The sequence below is a fragment of the Podarcis gaigeae genome, assembly GCF_964106915.1.
Source record: "Podarcis gaigeae genome assembly, chromosome: 1".
Classification (NCBI taxonomy): Eukaryota; Metazoa; Chordata; class Lepidosauria; order Squamata; family Lacertidae; genus Podarcis; species Podarcis gaigeae.
Window position 1 is genome coordinate 87,045,178 of NC_139678.1, and position 19,141 is coordinate 87,064,318.

The window sequence follows — 19,141 nt, forward strand, 5'->3', positions numbered from 1 at the left end:
AAAGCATGCTTAAAGCCTTGGCATTGGGGCAGATCAATAAAGTCAAGTTGCAAATTCTCAAAAGGGACAAAGGCCCATGGTCTGGCTCCCGGTGGCCTCCTGGGTTCACGCTTCGGATTGAAGCGATGGCAGGTAATGCAATTCTTTGATGCTGCTGCTGCGGCAGCAGCTATCCCGGGTGCATACCAAGATCTAATTACATGTTCCATTAATCTCCCTTTTCCCCAATGTGTCCGCTGATGAAGAATCCTCACTACTTTTGGAGTCCAGGCCTTTGGAAGGACGGTTCTTCCATCGGGGAGGACCCAGATGCCTTGTTGTTTGGTGGCACCTATCGATTCCCACATAGCCTTTTCATCCTCTGGGGCAGATTTGTAAATTTCTGTAAGGTCTAGGTCTGCTGGTTGCAGGAGGGCTTGAAACTCGGATTCATTGTTAGGAATGCGTAGGGCAGCCATTTGTGCGGCTTTGTCGGCTCGTCTGTTTCCTTTAGAAACTGAGTCCCTACCCTTGGTATGGGCTTTGCAGTGGACGACGGCTATAGCGGCAGGTAAATGGATCGCCGTGAGAAGTCGCTCAACTAGGGCGGCGTGCGAGATTTGAGACCCGGCGGCGGTTAGAAAGCCTCTCTGGAGCCAAATTTGACCGGTTGTGTGTACCAGGCCGAAACAGTATTTACTGTCGGTATAAATGGTTACCCGCTTCCCTTCACCTATCTCGCAGGCACGCAGTAGCGCGATTAACTCAGCGGCTTGGGCACTGTACTGGGAGTTGATTGGGTTTGATTCTAGTACTTCGAAGTCGGTGACCACTGCATACCCAGTCTTTCTAACCCCGTCGATTACTTTAGAGCTGCCGTCAGTATACAGTATTAGGTCGGGATTCTCTAGGGGAAGATGATCTAAGTCTTCACGAGGCTTTTCAGCTTGGCGGACTATGGTGGTGCAGTCATGATGTGGGGTGCCATCATCGGGAAGGGGTAGCAGGGTAGCGGGGTTTAGCGAGTTGACACGTTTAATGGTAACATTGGTTGGGGTTAGGAGGAGGGCTTCGTACCGGTTGAGGCGTGAGTTTGAGAAATGGTGGCATCCTTTTAGAGTTAGGAGGGTTGAGACCGAATGGGGGACGTGAAGGGTGATTTCGTGGCCCAGAACTGTTTCTTGAGCCTTCTCGAGGAGGACTGCAGCGGCTGCAATGGCTCTCAGGCAACTGACAGCCCCTTTAGCAGTGTTGTCAAGTTGCAGACTGTAATATGCTACTGGCCTCTCTTGGTCGCGGAAGGGTTGGGTTAGGACACCGGAGGCTACTCCCATTTGCTCGTGAATAAATAGGTTGAACGGGATTCGGTAGTCGGGTAATCCTAGGGCAGGAGCGGATCTGAGTTCCCGTTTTAGTCGTTCGAAAGAGTTGTAAGCTTCCTCTTCCCAGACCAAAGTGTCTGGGTGGTCCTGACGCGTCATAACAGTTAAGGGCTTCGTTATTTCGCTGTAACCAGCGATCCATGCTCGGCAGAAGCCGGCCATGCCAAGGAAGCCGCGCAGCTGTCGTTTCGTTTTTGGGAGAGGGATTTTAGTGACTGCTTCAATCCTGTCAGTGGCTAGACTTCGGGTCCCTACACCCAGGATGTGTCCCAGATACTTGACCTCTTGTTTACAATATTGGAGTTTCTTTGGGGACACCTTATGTCCCCTCTTTGCCAGTTCTGATAGGAGGTGTTTAGTATCTGTCTTACACGCCTCTTCAGTGGTAGAACACAATAAAATATCATCCACGTAAAGGAGTAAGGTGGAGCTAGCCGGTAAATGGATGTCCTCTAAGTCTTGATGTAATATGGCCGAAAAAATTGCGGGCGACTCTACATAGCCTTGGGGAAGTCTGGTCCAAGTTAGTTGACCGGGCCCCCAGGTAAATGCAAAGAGGAATTGGCTGGTCGGGTCCAGGGGTATACTGAAGAAGGCAGAGCACAGGTCCGCAGCGGAGTACCAAGTAGTTCCCGCTGGAATTGCGTTTAGGAGGGAGTTCGGGTTTCCCACTACTGGGTGCCGTGGTATTACGAATTGGTTCACTAATCTCAAGTCCTGCACAAAACGGTACCGTATAGGTTCCCCTTCTTTAGCGGGTTTCTTGACCGGGAGAACTGGAGTATTACAGGGTGAAGCGCACGAGACTAGGATCCCCTTTTCGAGGAAGTCCTCAATCATGGGTGTTAGGCCTTCTATGGCTTCTTTGGGCAGAGGGTATTGCTTGGTACATGGGAAGGGTAGGTCACTTCGGTACGTGATCTTGACTGGAGTGGCGGAGAGTAAGAGCCCGACTGAGGTTGATTCAGTGCCCCATAGGGAGGGGGGCAAGTCGGTTTCTAGGTCAAGAGGGAGTTCGGGAAACTGTCGATCCGCTTTAGATTCCTGAACGATACCTTGGAACATGGGAATAGAGTCCCCTGGCATATGTAGGTAAATGCCATCGGAGGAGCATTTAATGGTGGCGTTAAGTTTGCAGAGGAGGTCTCTGCCGAGGAGATTGACAGGGCTGCTTGTTAAAAGGAAAGTGTGTTCCGCTAGTAATGGTCCGAGGGTGACCTTAGCCGGTCGCGAGAGCGCACAAGTGCGGGGTATCCCGTCCAGTCCCATTACTTTCTTGGTCACTGTCCCTGGTTCCAGGTGGCTGTTGGTTAGGGTGGAATAAGTAGCCCCTGTGTCCAACAGACATTGATAGGGGTGGCCGTCAATCTCAATAGTGCAGACCGGGTCCTCAGGTGACAGTGCAAGGACGGGGCAGATGGTTTGGGTCTGAGTGGGATCCCCTTCTAATTGTCAATAGGTGTCCTGATCATCGGGAGGTGGTTGGTTTGGAGGATGCAAGGGAGGCGCAGTGGCATTCGCCCAAGGGTGAGCAGACTGGTCTATGGCTGTCATCTGGGTCCGGGGTCCTGACTGGGGTCGGGTTTGAAGCGTCGGGTTCGAGGGCGTTGGTGGAGCATAAGTCGCCGGTTGGTGGTTGGTGTACCCTGGGGTTACGTTGGGTTGCGGGGGGAAAGGAGGGTGGCTGGCTCGAGCAGGGAAGGACTTGGATTCGTGCCCCCCGTAGGTTGACGTATTTAGGTAAGGGCAGAATCTTTTTATGTGACCTTCTTCCTGGCAGTAGTAACACCCTCCAGTCCCCGGTCCCCATTGCCTATAGGGGTTAGGAGGTCCTCCTCCCCGGACCCCCTTTCCTCGGTTGAGGCCTCTACCTCGGTTAGGGCCATAGGTAGTCTCCATGCTCAAGGCCAAGATCTGTTCGACCTCGGATTTACTCTCCTTTTTCTTTCTTTCATCTCGAGAGTTGTAGATGGATTTCGCAATGGACAAGATTTCATTTATACTTTTTCCATCGTATCCAATTTGAAGGTTCAGGGCTTTCCTAATATCTGGGCAGGCCTGATCCTTGAAGAAACCTTTAACGATTACTTCATGTTGTGGATTCTCGGGGTCTATTCCCCCCCAGGTCTTGATGGCAGAGACCAATCTCGTATAATAATCAGAAGGGTGTTCGTTTGGTCCCTGCATTACCGTTTGGACTTTGGTCCAATTAACGGTGCGTTGACCTGCAGCCTTCACGCCGTCCAGAATGGCTTTCTTAAATAATTTTAAGCACCAGATCCCGTTTGTCGTGTTATAATCCCATGTAGGTTCTACTCGGAGACATTGTGCGGTGAGCGCCTGCAAGCCTTGGGGCCGTCCCCTCTGGTAATCGGGCGATTCTATAGCTTCCCCGGCTTTAGCCAGGATGTCCGCCTTCTCTGCCTCGTTAAAGAGGGCATTCAGAAGGACATGGACATCTGCCCAGGTAGGATTGTGGGTGGAAAAGATTGCGCTGATCTGGCGGTGACATTTGTCCGGATCGTCCCTCAGGGAGGGCATCTGGTTGGACCAAGTTACGAGGTCCGAAGTATAAAAGGGATGATGCGTATACACCATTCTTGGGGTTCCGTCAGGTGAGAGAGGCGGGATCGGCAAAGCCCTTAGAGGCATTTGGATCGCGGTAGAGCTCACAGTAGAGCTCACTTGGTCAGAAGGCCCTGGGGTTCCTTGGTTATAGTTCAGGGACTCTGCCGTAGACCCACAAGGTTCGGAGGGGAGATCTCTATCTCTGTTTGGGGCAGGATCTTCAATGGTGTTGTGAAGCATTGAGGAAGGGGTTTTAGCTTTGGTCTGCCCGGGGTCTTTGGGTTTAGCCTGTCCAGAGTCCTTAGTTTTAGTAAACCCGAGGTCCTTTTGGTCCTTCTTGGCTTGTAGCCTTGTGACTCTTCTACTGTCTTGAGTCCCTTCCCCCCCCTCTCCATCGCTACTTGAACCGCTGTCAGACGGCGGTGGTCCTTGGTAGTAAAAGTGAACCAGGGCCTGCTGTATATCTTCGTCCTCATAAGGGGGGGGCATCTGCTGTCGCCCGGGATTCATTATAGGTAGCTGATAAGAAGTTGTTCCCTTCGGGGCTTGGAGCACTCTCCTTACGGCCTCGAAGGCAGCCAGGTATTCCAACTGGCGGGGTTTTTCTTCCATTAAGTATTTCTTTAAATAGTTCAAGCGCTCTTCATTGAACGAACCCCCTGACGGCCAGCGCAATTCAGGTTTAGCCGAGGTGGTACTGGCGGGCCAGATCTCAGAGCAGAGGTCCTCTAACTTTTCTTTAGATAATAACTCGTGGCCAGGAATCGACTTCCAATGTGTGATAACAAATTGGAGAGGAGAGTCGGGATCCTTCTGGGATCGGGATGGCTTTCTGGAAGCCTTCCTCCCAGAGTGAGCCCGCTCGTTTTTGGAAGCCTGGGTACCCATAGTATAGTTCACGCGTGTCTAGACAAGAAAGAGGAGAGAGGGATAGGGGTCGGTAAAGTTTGGTGAGCCAATAAAGGGCTTGCAGTATAAGAGTGGTCCCTAGTCGCTTGGCAACTTCCTTAGAGAGTTTAAAGAGCTCTAGCTATCCGGTATTATTTTTCTTTTCCTATTTCCTTAACCAGTAATCTGGGGTCCCTTTCCACTCTGCCGGTCCCGCCCAATTCCTCATGGGCTATTCCCCCCCTGGCAACCTCCTACCTATCGATCACTCTCAGGAAAAGGGGCCCTACTGAACGCCCGCGCCATGCGGTGCCAGATCGGGTCGTCCCTGGATAGGATTTCGGATCGAAAATCCCCCTTGCTTTCGGAAGCGGGCTTACGGTACACGGGGTACGTAGTCCGACCGGTGCGGCTGGGATTAGGATAGAAAGCAAGACCACTTCCTGCCCCCTAGAAAGGACGCTCGGGAAGATCGGAAAAAGAGCTCCAACCCCTTGCTTTCAACTGGGATGCCCGTTGCGGAGAGTCGGCTATCTTTCAAGTCGGGTCTCTCCGTCTTACCCTTCGGGCTCCCAATTGGTGCGGCTGGCTGGAGAGTTTAGAGAAAGGGATAGAGCTCAGAACCCCCTTTTCGGGTCGAGCGGCGGTCCACGGTCTCTCTCGCTAACTGGACCAAGAGAAAGGTGAGAAGAAGCGATAGAGAGGAGGGCAGAGAATTCGGTTGCCAGGAGAATTCCACCCCCTTTCCCACCAGTGCACTGGATTTCTTTCCTATACTCACGAGTCTTCTGTGTTGATCCGATCCCGGGATCGATGAATAAGCCGGCTGGATCCCTTTTGCTCCCCGGCTGAACTCCTGGGGCTTTCGATTACCGCCCGGAAGATGGCCGGGGGTCCCAACAGGGTCTTCCCAGGCAAAGTGGCCCGGAGCCGGCTGAAGATCTCGGGGCCCCCGGTCAGCAGCTCGGGAGAACCGCTCAAAGCCCCACGTTGGGCGCCAAGCTGTTACGGAAATCTGGGTGCGTATTTACCCTGCCACCCAGCCAATCGGACAGAGTCCGTGGATTCTTGCGGAAGAAAGAAGCTCAGCCGGAGACAGGAGCAAACTGCCGAAGATCCAAGTTTATTGGCCAACAGGTTCAAGACGAGATTGAACCCCGAGAGTGGGGCGACATAAACTTTTAAAAGTTCCCTCCAAGTCCCAGAATACAGTGCACGAAACGTCATGAATTCATTATGGGAGGGTTGGGTTTTACGGATTGCATCATGAATATATTACACACGTCATGAGTGTCTCAGAGAAAAGGTGGGGTTACACTCATTTACATTTGAGACAAGGGAGGGGGAAATATGTAGAGCGAGAAATACACATAGACAATCGTTTATCAAGTACCGGTGGTGGCAGGACAAAGGGTCATAGATATGCATCGTCTGCCACCTGGTATTGCCCGGGGAAAGGGTTATGCGAAGCGATCTGACAGGATTAAGAAGTTCCTGTGTACGTGCCTGGCCGCTCCGGGGATTATGGAAGTAGGGATCACATCATGGAGTCCAGAAGGGGCTGAGTTGAATGACACCAAGAGCAAAGAAATCGGAGTTGTGGTTGATTTTATGTGAATTTCCAAAGGTTTCCTATGTGATTCGGTCTATTTGGTATTGGTAATCAAAAGCGGAAACAAAATGGATACATTGTAACAGGAATGGATACATTTTGACAGTTTTACGAGTTCTCTAGTTTCGGATCCATTGTTCTCACAGTGGGGGGCCGTCAACAGCTTGTCAGTAGGTTCAATGAGGCGTGCAAAGCTGCCTGAGCTAGCTCCTGCAGTACGAATGCATGGCTGTGATTGGCCAAGACGCAGCCATAGGAATAAGCGGAGATACAGGAGCGCCCGGTCTACTCGTTCTGAGTATGGAGCGCAAATAGCCATAGGAAAAGATAAGAGAATACATTCATATATTCGAGCTTATTTCGCTCGTGGTAGAAAGGGGTTCTGGGGAAGGTGTGGTGCTTGTGCGACGGTGAGGGGAACTGAGGGTGGGTGAACGGGGATACCCTAGAGGTCATCGCCTCGGTTGTTCAAGGGAGAGGGGCAGAGAAGGTACCCCCCCCTTTCCGATCCGTATCAAGTCGTAAATCATCACAAGAGTGGCGTGATCCATTCTGTGACACCAAGGCCCAGCTTTCATCCGTCTGGATCTACACCCAGCACTCTTTGATAACTTTGACACACACACACACACACACACACACACACACACCCCTAATGTGAATGTGCTGGGCCTACAGATTGGGTGTATTATTTATCTGAATTTGGCTGTCCAACAGAAAGCTGCACTAGTTCTTTTGGTTTTCTGTCCTCTGGGCTTTAGGCACACAGCACACCTTTGCAATAGAGAGAGCTGGGCAGGGGAAGTTAGTTCAGATACCTGAACCCCTTATGCCTCCAAATAAAGGAAGAGCCTGCTGTTTGTGCCGTGTTCTTTTCCAGGGCATCTGTCAGTGTCACAGACCAGGTCTTGTTGGCTGCAGGGTCACTGGAAAGCTCTCCTCCAGGCGAGACTGTTTGTCTTGGCCTCTTGCTGTTTGTTTTCCCTTCTCCAACTAATCTCCCTGACTAATGAAGGTCTTTTTCTCCCTGTCTCTGATTTATGTTTCTTAGGCTGCCGGCCCTTCCTCAAGATATACCAAGCTATGCAGCCTGTCTACACATCTGGAATCTAGTAACTATTGCCCTGGAGTTGGCACTTCTTTTTTTGATTCCCAGCACTCATTTCCCCTCTGTTCCTTTCAGACCAATGGGGTGGGGACTCTGAATCTTGGGTAGAGGTGGGATCTGGGAGGGCTCTCATTGCACATCATTTGTGCTTTGCTCTAACCTGCCTTGCCAGGAACCTGCCAAGAACACCATAAAGGAGGGAGACAGTCCCTTCCTTAAAGACCTACTGAACTTCATAGGCATAGGAAAGGGCAGGAGAAGATATTACAGACATACTTTCAGCTCAGTATAACTTTTCTCCCAAGGAAGGTGGCAAATTGTTGTTCTCTGAAACAGCTACAGGTCTTAATTGGCTATTCTTTTTTTAAAAAAATGGCTGCCTAGATGAGTTCTAACTGAGGGCTTACTTATATTTAATCACTTAAATATAAAAGTGCATATTTAATAAATCTACACTGAAACTTTAGATGTGTTTTATTCAAAAGGAAATTTGAGATGGAAAGAAAGGCAGTCTTCAATACCTTCTTTTTTTGTTTTCATATCAACAATTGTGTCATCCAGTTTCAACCTTACCCATTAAAATTTGTCCTGATTTATTTTTGACCTGTGAAAACTTTGGTTGATTCTTGTACTGATTGAATCTCTGGTTGCAGAGCAGCAGCAGCAGCATTGAATGAGCTGAAAGAGTTCTGCAAACATTTGTCTAGACATATGCAGCAGTGTAGGGAAGGATTAGTACCTGTTTATGGGGTAGCAGCTTCCATATTAAGAAACTTCAGAAGTGGAAGTGATTAGTTGATTGAGTAAAAGAGGTTAGGATTGTGCAAACTAGTCATGTTAAATTCTGGGACAAGGTTTTGTGAAGATCATCTAACATACAAGCTTTATCATCAGCAAATTTATTATGGAAACTCCTCATCCGTCTCTTTGCTGATTGCTATAGGTTGTCTTGAATAATTGGCATGTTCATAGTGCCGATCCCCTGTTCCAATCTCTCCAAATAAAACAGGAATGATCAGTGTGAGTGGCAAAGGAACTGTAGCCAACCAAGGCAGCCCCAAACTCTCACACTAGTTGGCTCTCCTCTGTTCTTCTGTCTCAATTTCCTGTTTAGATCTGCCCTGAGTAAATGAGGCTCCTATGTGGACCCAACTTTAGGGAACAGCATCCCAGCTGTCTATTCTTAACTTATTTCTTCTTTTTTATAGCAACGTGCAGGGGGACAGTCAGACCAGCATCTGCATCACTATAGAGCCTGGACTACTCTTAAAGGGAGATATCTTGGTAAGAGTAAAACATAGCTGGTCTGTTTGTTTGCTTTGGTCCATTTTCTGCCATTGTGGGGCTTTGGCTCACTCAGTTAGCAAGGAATGAGAGAGAAGTTAGTTCTGTTCACATTTCAGTTCATGCTTCCTGAACCAATGAGGCTGCATACACACCATACATTTAAAGCACATTCCTCTCTTCACCAAAGAAACCTAGGAACTGTTGCTTACTACTCACAGAGCTACAAGTTCCAACATCCTTATCAAACTCCAGTTCCCATAATTCTTTGTGTGTGCATCTGCCTTGAATATATGGTATATAGTGTGGGGACGTGGGTGGCGCTGTGGTCTAAACCACTGAGCCTCTTGGGGTTGCTGATCGGAAGGTTGGAGGTTTGAATCCCCGTGACGGGGTGAGCTCCCGTTGTTGTGTCTCAGCTCCTGCCAACCTAGCAGTTCAAAAGCATGCCGATGCAAGTAGATAAATAGGTACCACTGCGGCGGGATGGTAAACAGCATTTCCGTGCACTTTGGCACTCGTCACGGTACTCTGTGTGCCAGAGGCGGTTTAGTCATGCTGGCCACATGACCTGGAAAACTGTCTGTGGACAAACGCCGGCTCCCTTGGCCTGAAAGCAAGATGAGCGCTGCAACTCCATAGTCATCTTTGACTAGACTTAACCGTCCAGGGTTGCTTTACCTTTTTTTACCTTATATAGTGTGTACACAGCCTTAGCAAAATGAAACACAGCTGTCCTTTGAAATTTGCATTTCTCCAAATTTTATGATACAAGTCCTCCAACCAAAAACTGCACCACTATGCATATATCAGTGAAAATAACATACAAAACATTATAGTAGGGCAGGCGTAGGCAAACTCGGCCCTCCAGATGTTTTGGGACTACAGCTCCCATCACCCCTGACCACTGGTCCTGTTAGCTAGGGATGATGGGAGTTGTAGTCCCAAAACATCTGGAGGGCCGAGTTTGCCTATGCCTGTAGTAGGGGAAATTGCTTGCATAAAAATGTGTGTATTAGGCAAATGTGCATACAAATATGCATATATTGGGAGAGATGCACACAAAAATGCACACAATTTTGCATGCAGAATTTGTGAAGATTTTTTTGTTCTCAAATTGATGCAAAAATGGGGCAAACTGCATAAGGTTGAGAAAATTCGGAACTGACATGGACAGATTCATCCACCCCTACATGCAGCATTAGTAGGTGGTTCAGTTTTGGAGATGCCAGAATAGGATGTTGGAGACATGCACAGTCTGCAGGCCACAATCTGCTTACTCTGGGATACTGTGCAGTTGGTGTGGGGTGGAGAGAATCGTTTGTTTTCTGGCAGGTCCCCAAGCTTATGACTCTTCCCTTCCCTTCTCTTCACCCACCGGCAGTTGAAATGCTATCACAAAGAGTTCCGTAGCCCAACTCGAGATGTGATCTTCCGAGTGCAATTCCACACCTGTGCCATTCATGACCTGGCCATTGTCTTCAATAAGGAGGACCTGGATGATGCCTTTAAAGGTAAGAACAATTGTATAAATGGGAATGAAAGGAAGCTGGCTTAGTAAGCAGAGGATCGAATCATAGAATTGTAGCATTGGAAGGGACCCTGAGGGTCATCTAAGCCAACCCCCTGTAATGCAGGAATCTCAACTAAAGCATGCATGACAGGTGGCCACCCAACCCTTGCTTAAAAATCTTGTTTGGAGAGTGGTGTCCCCTTTCATGTAATGCAGCTTTCCTGTAGTTCCCCTCACTGTGGCACTTAAGAGTGTAAAGGAATATGCTGTTTATTTATAAAATTTATATACCACTTTTTAAAAAATGCAATGTTCATAAAACTGCATGGAACAATTGCCAATGGGCACAGATAAATTCAGGGAAAAGTTAAAAGCAAATACTAAAATCTAGATAGGCTTGTTTAGCTAAATTAAAAAGTATGAGTAAGTGCCTAAAAGAGGAAACAAAGTTTTCTGCCAGATGATAACAGCAGAGAGTTCCATAGGACAGATGCTGCCATGCTGAAAGACTAACTCCCAACAGATGTGAAACAAACATTATATGGCACTTGTAAAAGTGGAAACTCTGCAGTTTGAAGCACTCATGTAGGCACATGTGGGGCAAATCGATCTTTCAAGTGAACTGGACCCAAGCTGTTATTTTTGGTTTATGTTAGGATCAAATCATTTAGTTTGTTGGGCCACAGGTAGATTGAAGGATCTGTTGGTGACTGTAACTATTAACCTTCTCTGGAACTTGGCATTCTATTCACTTACATTGTTATCTCTTCCTTGATTTTGATTTGCTGCACTACGCTTCTATTGACCATCATGACATTACCCAAAGTAGTGCAAGAATCAGTTTGGAAGTGCATAAAAAAGATTCTGCCCCCCACCCCGGGCTTTACAAGCCAATTGAAATACCAGACAGATGAATTGACCTCCTGTCCTCATTCTGATTGTCCTGCCAGTGTGGTAGGCAGGGACCAGTGCTTGAGAGGGTCATGTGAGTGACTCCTCCATGGCTGCCAGCCATTCCAAGAACAATTCCTCTTCAGTCTTACTTCCATCCAAAAGCCATCACCTTGGCTCCACTAGAAAAGAGGAGACTTCATTGTGCTTTATTTGTATAGTGCCAATGCACTTTTGAAGAGGGTGAGCTGCCCGGTGGTGTGTGAGACAGTTGTTGGCTGTGATAAGAGTGGTCTTCACCAAGAAGTGCAGGGGATGGGAAGAAATGTCATAAACATACTCTCATTAGAGCCAAAGCTGTGCGGATGTTGTCTCATGGTGAACTATCCTTTGATTGTTCTGTATGGGACAATGACAATAAAGCTATCGTATCGTAGCTAGATGAACCGAGAAAAACACAGATTATTCATTGTAGTCATAGCCATGAGGATGGGCAGCTTGTTGGTGTGAGACCCCAGGATATCTAGACAGTGAAGCAATGATCCCTGTTGGCATATCCCTAACAGATCCCCACTGAATTCAGCTTCCCTAGCAGTCATGGTATTGCCCCAGTTTATATGTCCTCAGTCAGTATAGACAGCTAGATATACCTGAATATCGTTTGGTCTTCTTGTTCATTGCAGACGAGCGGTTTCCAGAGTATGGGAAGGTGGAGTTTGTGTTCTCCTATGGACCTGAGAAGATTCAAGGTACTGTGTTTTCTAATCACCAACCTCTGGCACCTACTGCTCCCATTCCCTGCTTCCTCCCCATTGCCAGGCCCTACAGATCTGTGTCTGGAGCTCCCCGCATGATTTCTTCACAGCTTGGCCATTCTTTCCTGATAGGGCAGGTAACCTTGCGTTAGGACTTCCCCTTCCCCTTTGTCACTGCTGCTGGTGGGCAGAGGGTACTTCAGTTCACCAGCACCATCATAACTAAGAGCCAGCTGCTGGTCCAGTTGAGCCACCTGGTCCTGCTTTTCCTTACCAGCAGACACCTTCTTTCCCCATTCATGCTTGCCTGGTTGATTGAGGCTTCATCCATGGCATTCCCAAATGTCCGTAGTGGACTCTTCTGGGAATAAAATCTTCCAGATCCATCTTAGATCCTTGCTTGAGTGGCAGTTCACTTGGTCTTAAGAACTGCCATATACTCAATCAGACCATTAGTTTGTCTAGCTTAGTATTGTCCACACCTGTGGTAGCTCTCCAGGGTTTCAGACTGAGGTTTCCCCCAGCCCTGCTTGGAGATGCTGGGGATTAAATTTGGGATTTTCTGCATGTGGATCAGATGCTCTGCCACTGAGCTACAGCCTTGCTTGTCCTCAGGCTCTTCCATAGCTGCCCAGCCCACCTGCAGCCTCTAACCTTGCGCTGCTCCCTCTTTCTACCCTTTGATTCCTAACTGTGACTCAGTTCTGGGTTTTCCTTGCATCATCTGTCTTCTACAGGTTCTGTTTCCCCTTTGTCTTGCTCCCTCTGTCTCTTCCCTTCTTCTTACCTTTTCCTTACCACATTGCTGGCTTCTTCTGTGACTGGGCATGCACTGGAAGGGGTCGGCCAGCTCTGTTGCTGAAACCGTGCTGTCCTTCCTCTCCAGGCATGGAGCATCTCGAGAACGGCCCCAGCGTCTCAGTGGACTACAACACCTCTGACCCGCTCATCCGCCGGGACTCCTATGAAAACTTCAACATGCGTCGTGAAGACAGCATGGAGGGTAGGTGCCTCAGACTCCCATTGTATACACCCTAGCTCAGGGGTACTGGTGTGCTTGGGTGCCACCTGGTAAATGCCAGCTCAGTGAAAGCAAGCATTTTTTGGGCCTATTACTAGGGATAAACTTTCTGGAGGGCATGAGATAAAGCCTAGCATCATCTTACACTTCAGCGTTGTGATCCAAGTCTTAAATTGATGGATGTGCTTCCTTTGGTGCCCTTCAGATAGTGATATCTATAGCTCCCATCAGCATTCCTCCCCTATTTTCAAATAACATTTTAGGACAATGGACATGATTGTATGCATCTGTGAAGTGCTTCTCGAGACTTTTCATGCAAAAAAGAGGAACTCTGGAAACTTATCAGAAGAAGACTTCATGGTTCACTAGCATTTATGCAGCACAATCAGTTCAGGTGGGGCTATGTTGCTCTTCTGGCTTCCCAATGCCACTGCCCCTTACACTGAGGTGGAGTGGCAAGGCAGTGGGAAACGTGGCACAGAGCAGGAGCGGTGGTGGAGCCCACTTGATGCTTCACCTGCACCATGCTAAGCTCCCTGTCACCTCGCCCTTCTCCCTCTTGGTAAGCAGCAGCAATATGCAGTGCTAGGAAGCACTAGCTGCTACTGAATCCACATGTTACTTTAAAAAACAGAAGCAAGAAGCAGGCCTCTGCTCCAAGGAGCTTACAGTCCAGATCTGGCACTGGAACAGGGACTGAGGGAGAGACAAGGGAAACAAAGCAATACTGAGAGGGAAGGAACGGGAGAGGCTAGTGCAACAAGAGCTAGCTTTCATGTTCTTTGTTTAAAACAAGGTCTGAGTCAAGCAGGGGATCACAATCCTTACACAGGGTCTAATTGGCATTCCACCCCCTTCTAGTATTCTTATCCCAAAGCATTTCTGCTTTCAGTCTTTGAATGGGAGTTCTTGAAAACCAAACCTCGATGTTATAATGTCTGTGCAGTTTCCACTTCAAGCCCTCTCCCATATTGTGACCACACTTTTGAAGGAGCACAGTTTCTTCACTTAGATGCCAGAATTGGATGGTAGCCTTCCTACTTACTAGTCTGAAAGGGAGAGTGTCTGTGTGGGGTTGGTCGACTGGTTGTAGAATGACACAAAAGGGATGGAGAAGAGTTAACAAGTATACAGATGGGCAACTTACTACAACATTGCGTTTAGGTAGCTGCAAAAATGTATGTCTTGGGCTCTGGAAAATCTAAGATTCAGGTACTTTTTGAATCAGGGTAGGCAGCGGGATATTCTACTGCTGAGCATATGACACAGAAGTTGATACATTAGGCTGTCTTTTTAAGAAACTTTGTTTCATACAACTCTCTGGTATGGAATGATGCCAATAGTGTAAGTAGCGCTCCATAAGGATTAAATACTTTCTGAAATGGCAATAGCTGTTCAACAAAGATGATCAGTGGACTGCCAACTTCATGCTCAGGATCTCCCTAAATCTCAGTCTGTTAGATGCTTGGGAATGAATGGCTTTGGGTGAATGGCTGTATTGTATGTGCTTTTGAGGGGTAGGGGAGGGGGAGAATTACTCTAAAACACACTTTGGAAACAGGACAATGGGTTGAATAAACCACTGTTCTGACCATAACTACCCAAAGCTGTACAGCAAGGCTGTGGCAGAACAGGTAAAAGGGGGAGGAGGCTTTTTCCTGCAGCCCTATTGAAAACCAAGTGTTAGTTAAAGCAGTGTGAACCAATGTATGCAACATTTTCACATGGTGATGCATAAATCAGTTTTGTTTAAAAGTGGCTTGTAATATGAAAGCAAAGCCTACATTTCCCCTCTTTTGCTTCCTGTTACACATGAGCAGCACTCACAACAGGCAGCTCAGAAAGTGCTTTTAGTGTCGCATCTGGAATTTCCCCTTATTGGGCAAAAATTGGTTTGATTTATAAGAAGCAATTGCTAATGCAAGTAGCCACTGCAAATGCATCTTTTAGTCAGGCAGCCCCTTTGCCTTGACCTCTGCGTCCAACTGAATTAAATTGGCTTGAGATCATCTGCCGCTTGCTACCTTTCCAGATGAATCCCATGATGACACCAAAAGGGTGAGTTCCTTTTCCTAGGGCCAGTTTCCACTGAGGTCACTCGACAAACTTGGCAACGGTGTTTTATTTTGCCTTGGGTTTCCCCCGCCCCAGTTGCTAAGTCATGGTCACTCCTATCCTTGCCCACATGCCTAGCACAGACTGTCACGGGCAGCCTGCCTCAGAGCCAGTGTACGAAGAGGAATGGGGAGAGGTGGGAACAGATGCATTTTCTGGACGGCCTGAATGTCACGTGCAGCAAGCGGGTCCTGCCCAAGAAACAGATGGCATGGATGCTTGCGAAGTGCCCGACTGATGTGTATGATAAGGCCCAGAGAGCAAAGCCAGGATTTCTGCCGAGTCTCTCACCCAAGTCCTCAGGCTGAGTGATAGGTTAGTGATAGGTTCCATAGAGACAGGATGCTTCAGCTGCCTGAGAGTGAGAGCGAGTGCTGCAGCTATCGATGAGCTGGCTGGAATGGCATGGCTTCCCTCCCATCCTTGCTGGCTATGGAGAAATGTCTGGATTCCTGCCCGAGAGAGAAAGCTGGGCAAATGGGCTCACAAACTTGAACACATGGTGGGTGTACTGGGTAGTTCAGCTTGAGCTCACCCATGCTGCTCCTAGAATGGGCTGCAATCGTGACTAGTTTCTCAGAAGACAGTGATTTGGCATTTACATTTGGATGGGCAGAAATAAGTCCCTACCCACCAGAACTGTGGAGAGTTGTTGTTGTTCTTTGCTTATCATCTCTGAGGAAAAAAATAGGGTTGAGTGTTCATTGTGTATAACTAAGCAGCAGAGATGAGACCTTGTTGTGTGCACAGGGGTGGGGTGGACAGGGCTGTTGGAGAATTCTGACGAAGAAGGAAAGAGAAGCAGAAATGGCTGAGGTTTGTTTATCCATCCCATGTTCAGAACAGAAAACAATCCAGAGAGTGCAACTGGTATTTGCTGTTGCTGTTGCTTTCTTTCCTCAAATGATATATTATTGATTACTTCCCCTCCATTTGCATTGATCCCCCCTTGCATTGAAATGAATGGAGTGCAATAACATACAGTAATGGCAATGTAACTTATGTAATTGTGTAAATAATGTGATTTTGCCACAGTGGGCAGCAAGATGAAAAATGTAGTCTTTGGTGGAAGATGAACTGCAGCAGAATGGGAACAATGCTGCATGTGTCTTTAAAACCAGCAACGTTTGGCTTCTGCTTATCTCACCCAGCAAAAGCCTATTGTCATTAATTTTATTGAGTGATGAATAAGGTGGATGATTCTATGGCCTGAATATTTTCAGTATATAAGGATACCCGTTGGATGCTGTTCCAGAGAATCAGAGACTCTGTAGCTTGTTTTGCATGTGCCAGTTTATTGTGGGGTGGAGGGAAGAGTTTTGAGGAATGTTGTAAAATCACCACAATTACCAGCCAAGCAGAAAATTGGATCAACTTTGGGAAATGTAGTGATTTATATTGGCCTCTGTGGCCTGTTTGGCCCCGGATGTAATTTATTGAATCCTAAAATTATCTGTTTATGCTTGGAGTTACTATTTTTTATTGGGAGTGTCTATGTTACTCACCCTCCTATTCAGGTTTAAGAATGGTGCTGAGGAGATGAAAATACTTTCTCCTGGAAAAGAATATCATAGACAGATATTCTTTTTTCACAGAGCTCTTGCATGCATATCCCCAATGAATGTCAGAAGGGGCATCTGATCCACATGATCCACTGTGGTTGTGGATCACCATTCTGTGCTGAGATGATGGGAACTCAATGCGTATAACAAAGGAACCCCTAGAGCCCACTAGCAATTGTGTTGGCATTGACAATGCCTAGCCAATCCCCCCACTATCCAATTCCATATCAAGGGGGTAAATGTTGGTATGTTTTGTTTTGCTTTGTACTTTAGTAGTCTGTCTTTCTTACTTGAACCAACTAGTTGCACATCGCTGAAAAGTTCCTTATTGTAGAAACCTTTTTGACCTGCTTTATCTAGACTTCATGAGCCTGGAGATTTAGGCCAGGGGTAAGGAAACCTGTGGCCTTTCAGATATTGCCGGACTCCACCTTCCATCATTCCTGACTCTTAGCCAGGCTGGCTGGGGCTGATGATAAGACCTGGAGCCCAACAACATCTGAAGGGCCACAGGGACCACATCCCTTTATAAAGTCTCAAGTGATAAGGGTGATAAATGCTGAGGATTATGCTTCATAGCCTGGTAGCTTAGGATAGCTGTTGAGATGGACACAGACAGTTCTGACTTCTGCCTCTTAACTGTAAAGCAACAACTGCTGCATCAGATCTCTCCTTCTCAAACTCCCACCTCTTCCTGACAGTCCCTTCCTCTCCATACTGTGTAGGCACTGAGTTGTATTATCCATGATGGAAGCAGAGCCCCCTCAACCTCCTTTGTCTGTTTGATTTTGTAGAAATGTGAAAAGTGTTTAGCAGAGCTCTGACTACTTACAGCTTTTGTGCTTAAATAGTTTTTTAGATGCAGTTTGCATCTAACTGAAAATGGAATGTTCACATGCAGTCAAATATTTTGTTGGGCAGAACAAGGATAGGTTGTTTTGGGGATAATCTATCTATATAGGGACCCAAGTATTAATAGAAACTGTTCCCAGTCTTTGGAAAATGCCAGTCCATTTGCAGAATTGTCTCCAACTAATGCACTGTCTCCAACTAATGGATGTGCAATATAAATTTTCAGGCATGGAGAAACAGCAAGGCCTATTATATGCATCTGTGCTGCACAGTCCCCACAATATCACCCTGGAATGTTCCTAAGCTTCACTGCCCATCTTCCATGTAGAACCCCATTCCATTTCCTTGTAAGGTTAGCAAAGGTTTCCATTTCTGGAGTCATTAGCATTCAAAGCACTTCATCCCATGTGCAAGGAAACATTAATGATAATGGATGGATTGTGAAAATCTCAAAGGAGTCCTTGCTTCATCTTTGGTATTTATGGCTTCCCCCTGCTTGTCACGCATCCTGTAGTTTCAGAAAGTGGAAGATGTGCAGAAAGGAGGGAACTGGGATTGCATTTGCTAATGCTGAGCCTTTCATTGTTGGACAAAGTCCCTGCGTGGCAGCCACATGGAACATACTCAGGTGAATTGAGCCAAAAATCTGTTCAGGAAGGCTTGGCTCATCTTCCAGTTGGGTTTGGTATTCAGAATTGTTCTTGCTCCTCTCTCCTCCCCCACTCCCCTTTTTCTCACAGCTGGAGAACTTCTACTTCATACCTCGAGGAGTTCTTCATTTTGAAAAAAATTGAAAGGAGAGAACAGGTTTTCCTCTCTGCAGTAAGGCTATACCCATCTACCTTAGATCTAGGCTAGCATTGCCATAGCAGTATCATTGTTAGGGAAGCTAACAGTGCATAGATTCAGGTTGCACTTTAGAGTAGGCAGGATAGAATTGTACCTGTCAGAACAGGAGTGAGGAACCCTGTTCAGCCAGAGAGCCACATTCCCTTATGGGCAGCCTTTCAAGGGCCACATGCCAGGGGTGGGCAAAGCCAGAGAAAAAAGTGTGCAGAAGAAAGAATGTGAATTTTATTTTTGTACATTAGGTTAATTTCTACTCACACTCACACAACCCTCTCTAAGCTCCATCCAGACCAGTGAGAGGTGTCAAGGACACATTCCAGCCAGGCCAAAACACTCAAAGAGGATGCGAAGCCAGTGGGGGGTGTGGCCTGGGAAAAGGGGGGGGCAGATGGGCAGAGTTCTGAGGGTTAAATAGAGAGGCCCAAAGGGCTGTGTTTGTCCCATGGGCATGAGGTGACTCACCTTTGCACTTGGCTGTACATAACCCTGCAGAAACTAACTGCACAATGCTCACCACTTTTGGCTGTAGAGGCCAGTGGCAGGAGAACAATGACCATTAATTTCTGCCTAGGGATAGAAGCGCTTTCCGGTTGCAGGAAATTTCACTTCAGGTAATCTCCCTCAAAGCCCCCATCCTCCAAAGTATTTGGTTGTTCTTGCTGCAATATGTTTTTGTTATCTGGCTGTAGGCTGCCCAGATGTGCTTTGGTGCAAAGTGGCAGGGTATAAATATTGAAATACACAAATTTTAAATCATCAGTT

At 47.4% G+C, this 19,141-nt stretch overlaps 1 protein-coding gene across 46 annotated transcripts in view; it reads left to right on the forward strand.

Annotated features, from left to right (window-relative positions):
* The window catches only part of TNS1 (tensin 1), a 330,451-nt gene that overhangs the window by 232,409 nt on the left and 78,901 nt on the right, over nt 1-19,141 (forward strand). For all 46 annotated transcript variants that reach the window (XM_083727739.1, XM_083727772.1, XM_083727782.1 and 43 more), the window contains 5 exons: nt 7,481-7,541; nt 8,746-8,821; nt 10,206-10,335; nt 11,909-11,974; nt 12,867-12,983. In XM_083727739.1, coding sequence (XP_083583865.1) covers nt 7,481-7,541; nt 8,746-8,821; nt 10,206-10,335; nt 11,909-11,974; nt 12,867-12,983 — 450 coding nt within the window. The remainder of the gene's footprint in view (nt 1-7,480; nt 7,542-8,745; nt 8,822-10,205; nt 10,336-11,908; nt 11,975-12,866; nt 12,984-19,141) is intronic.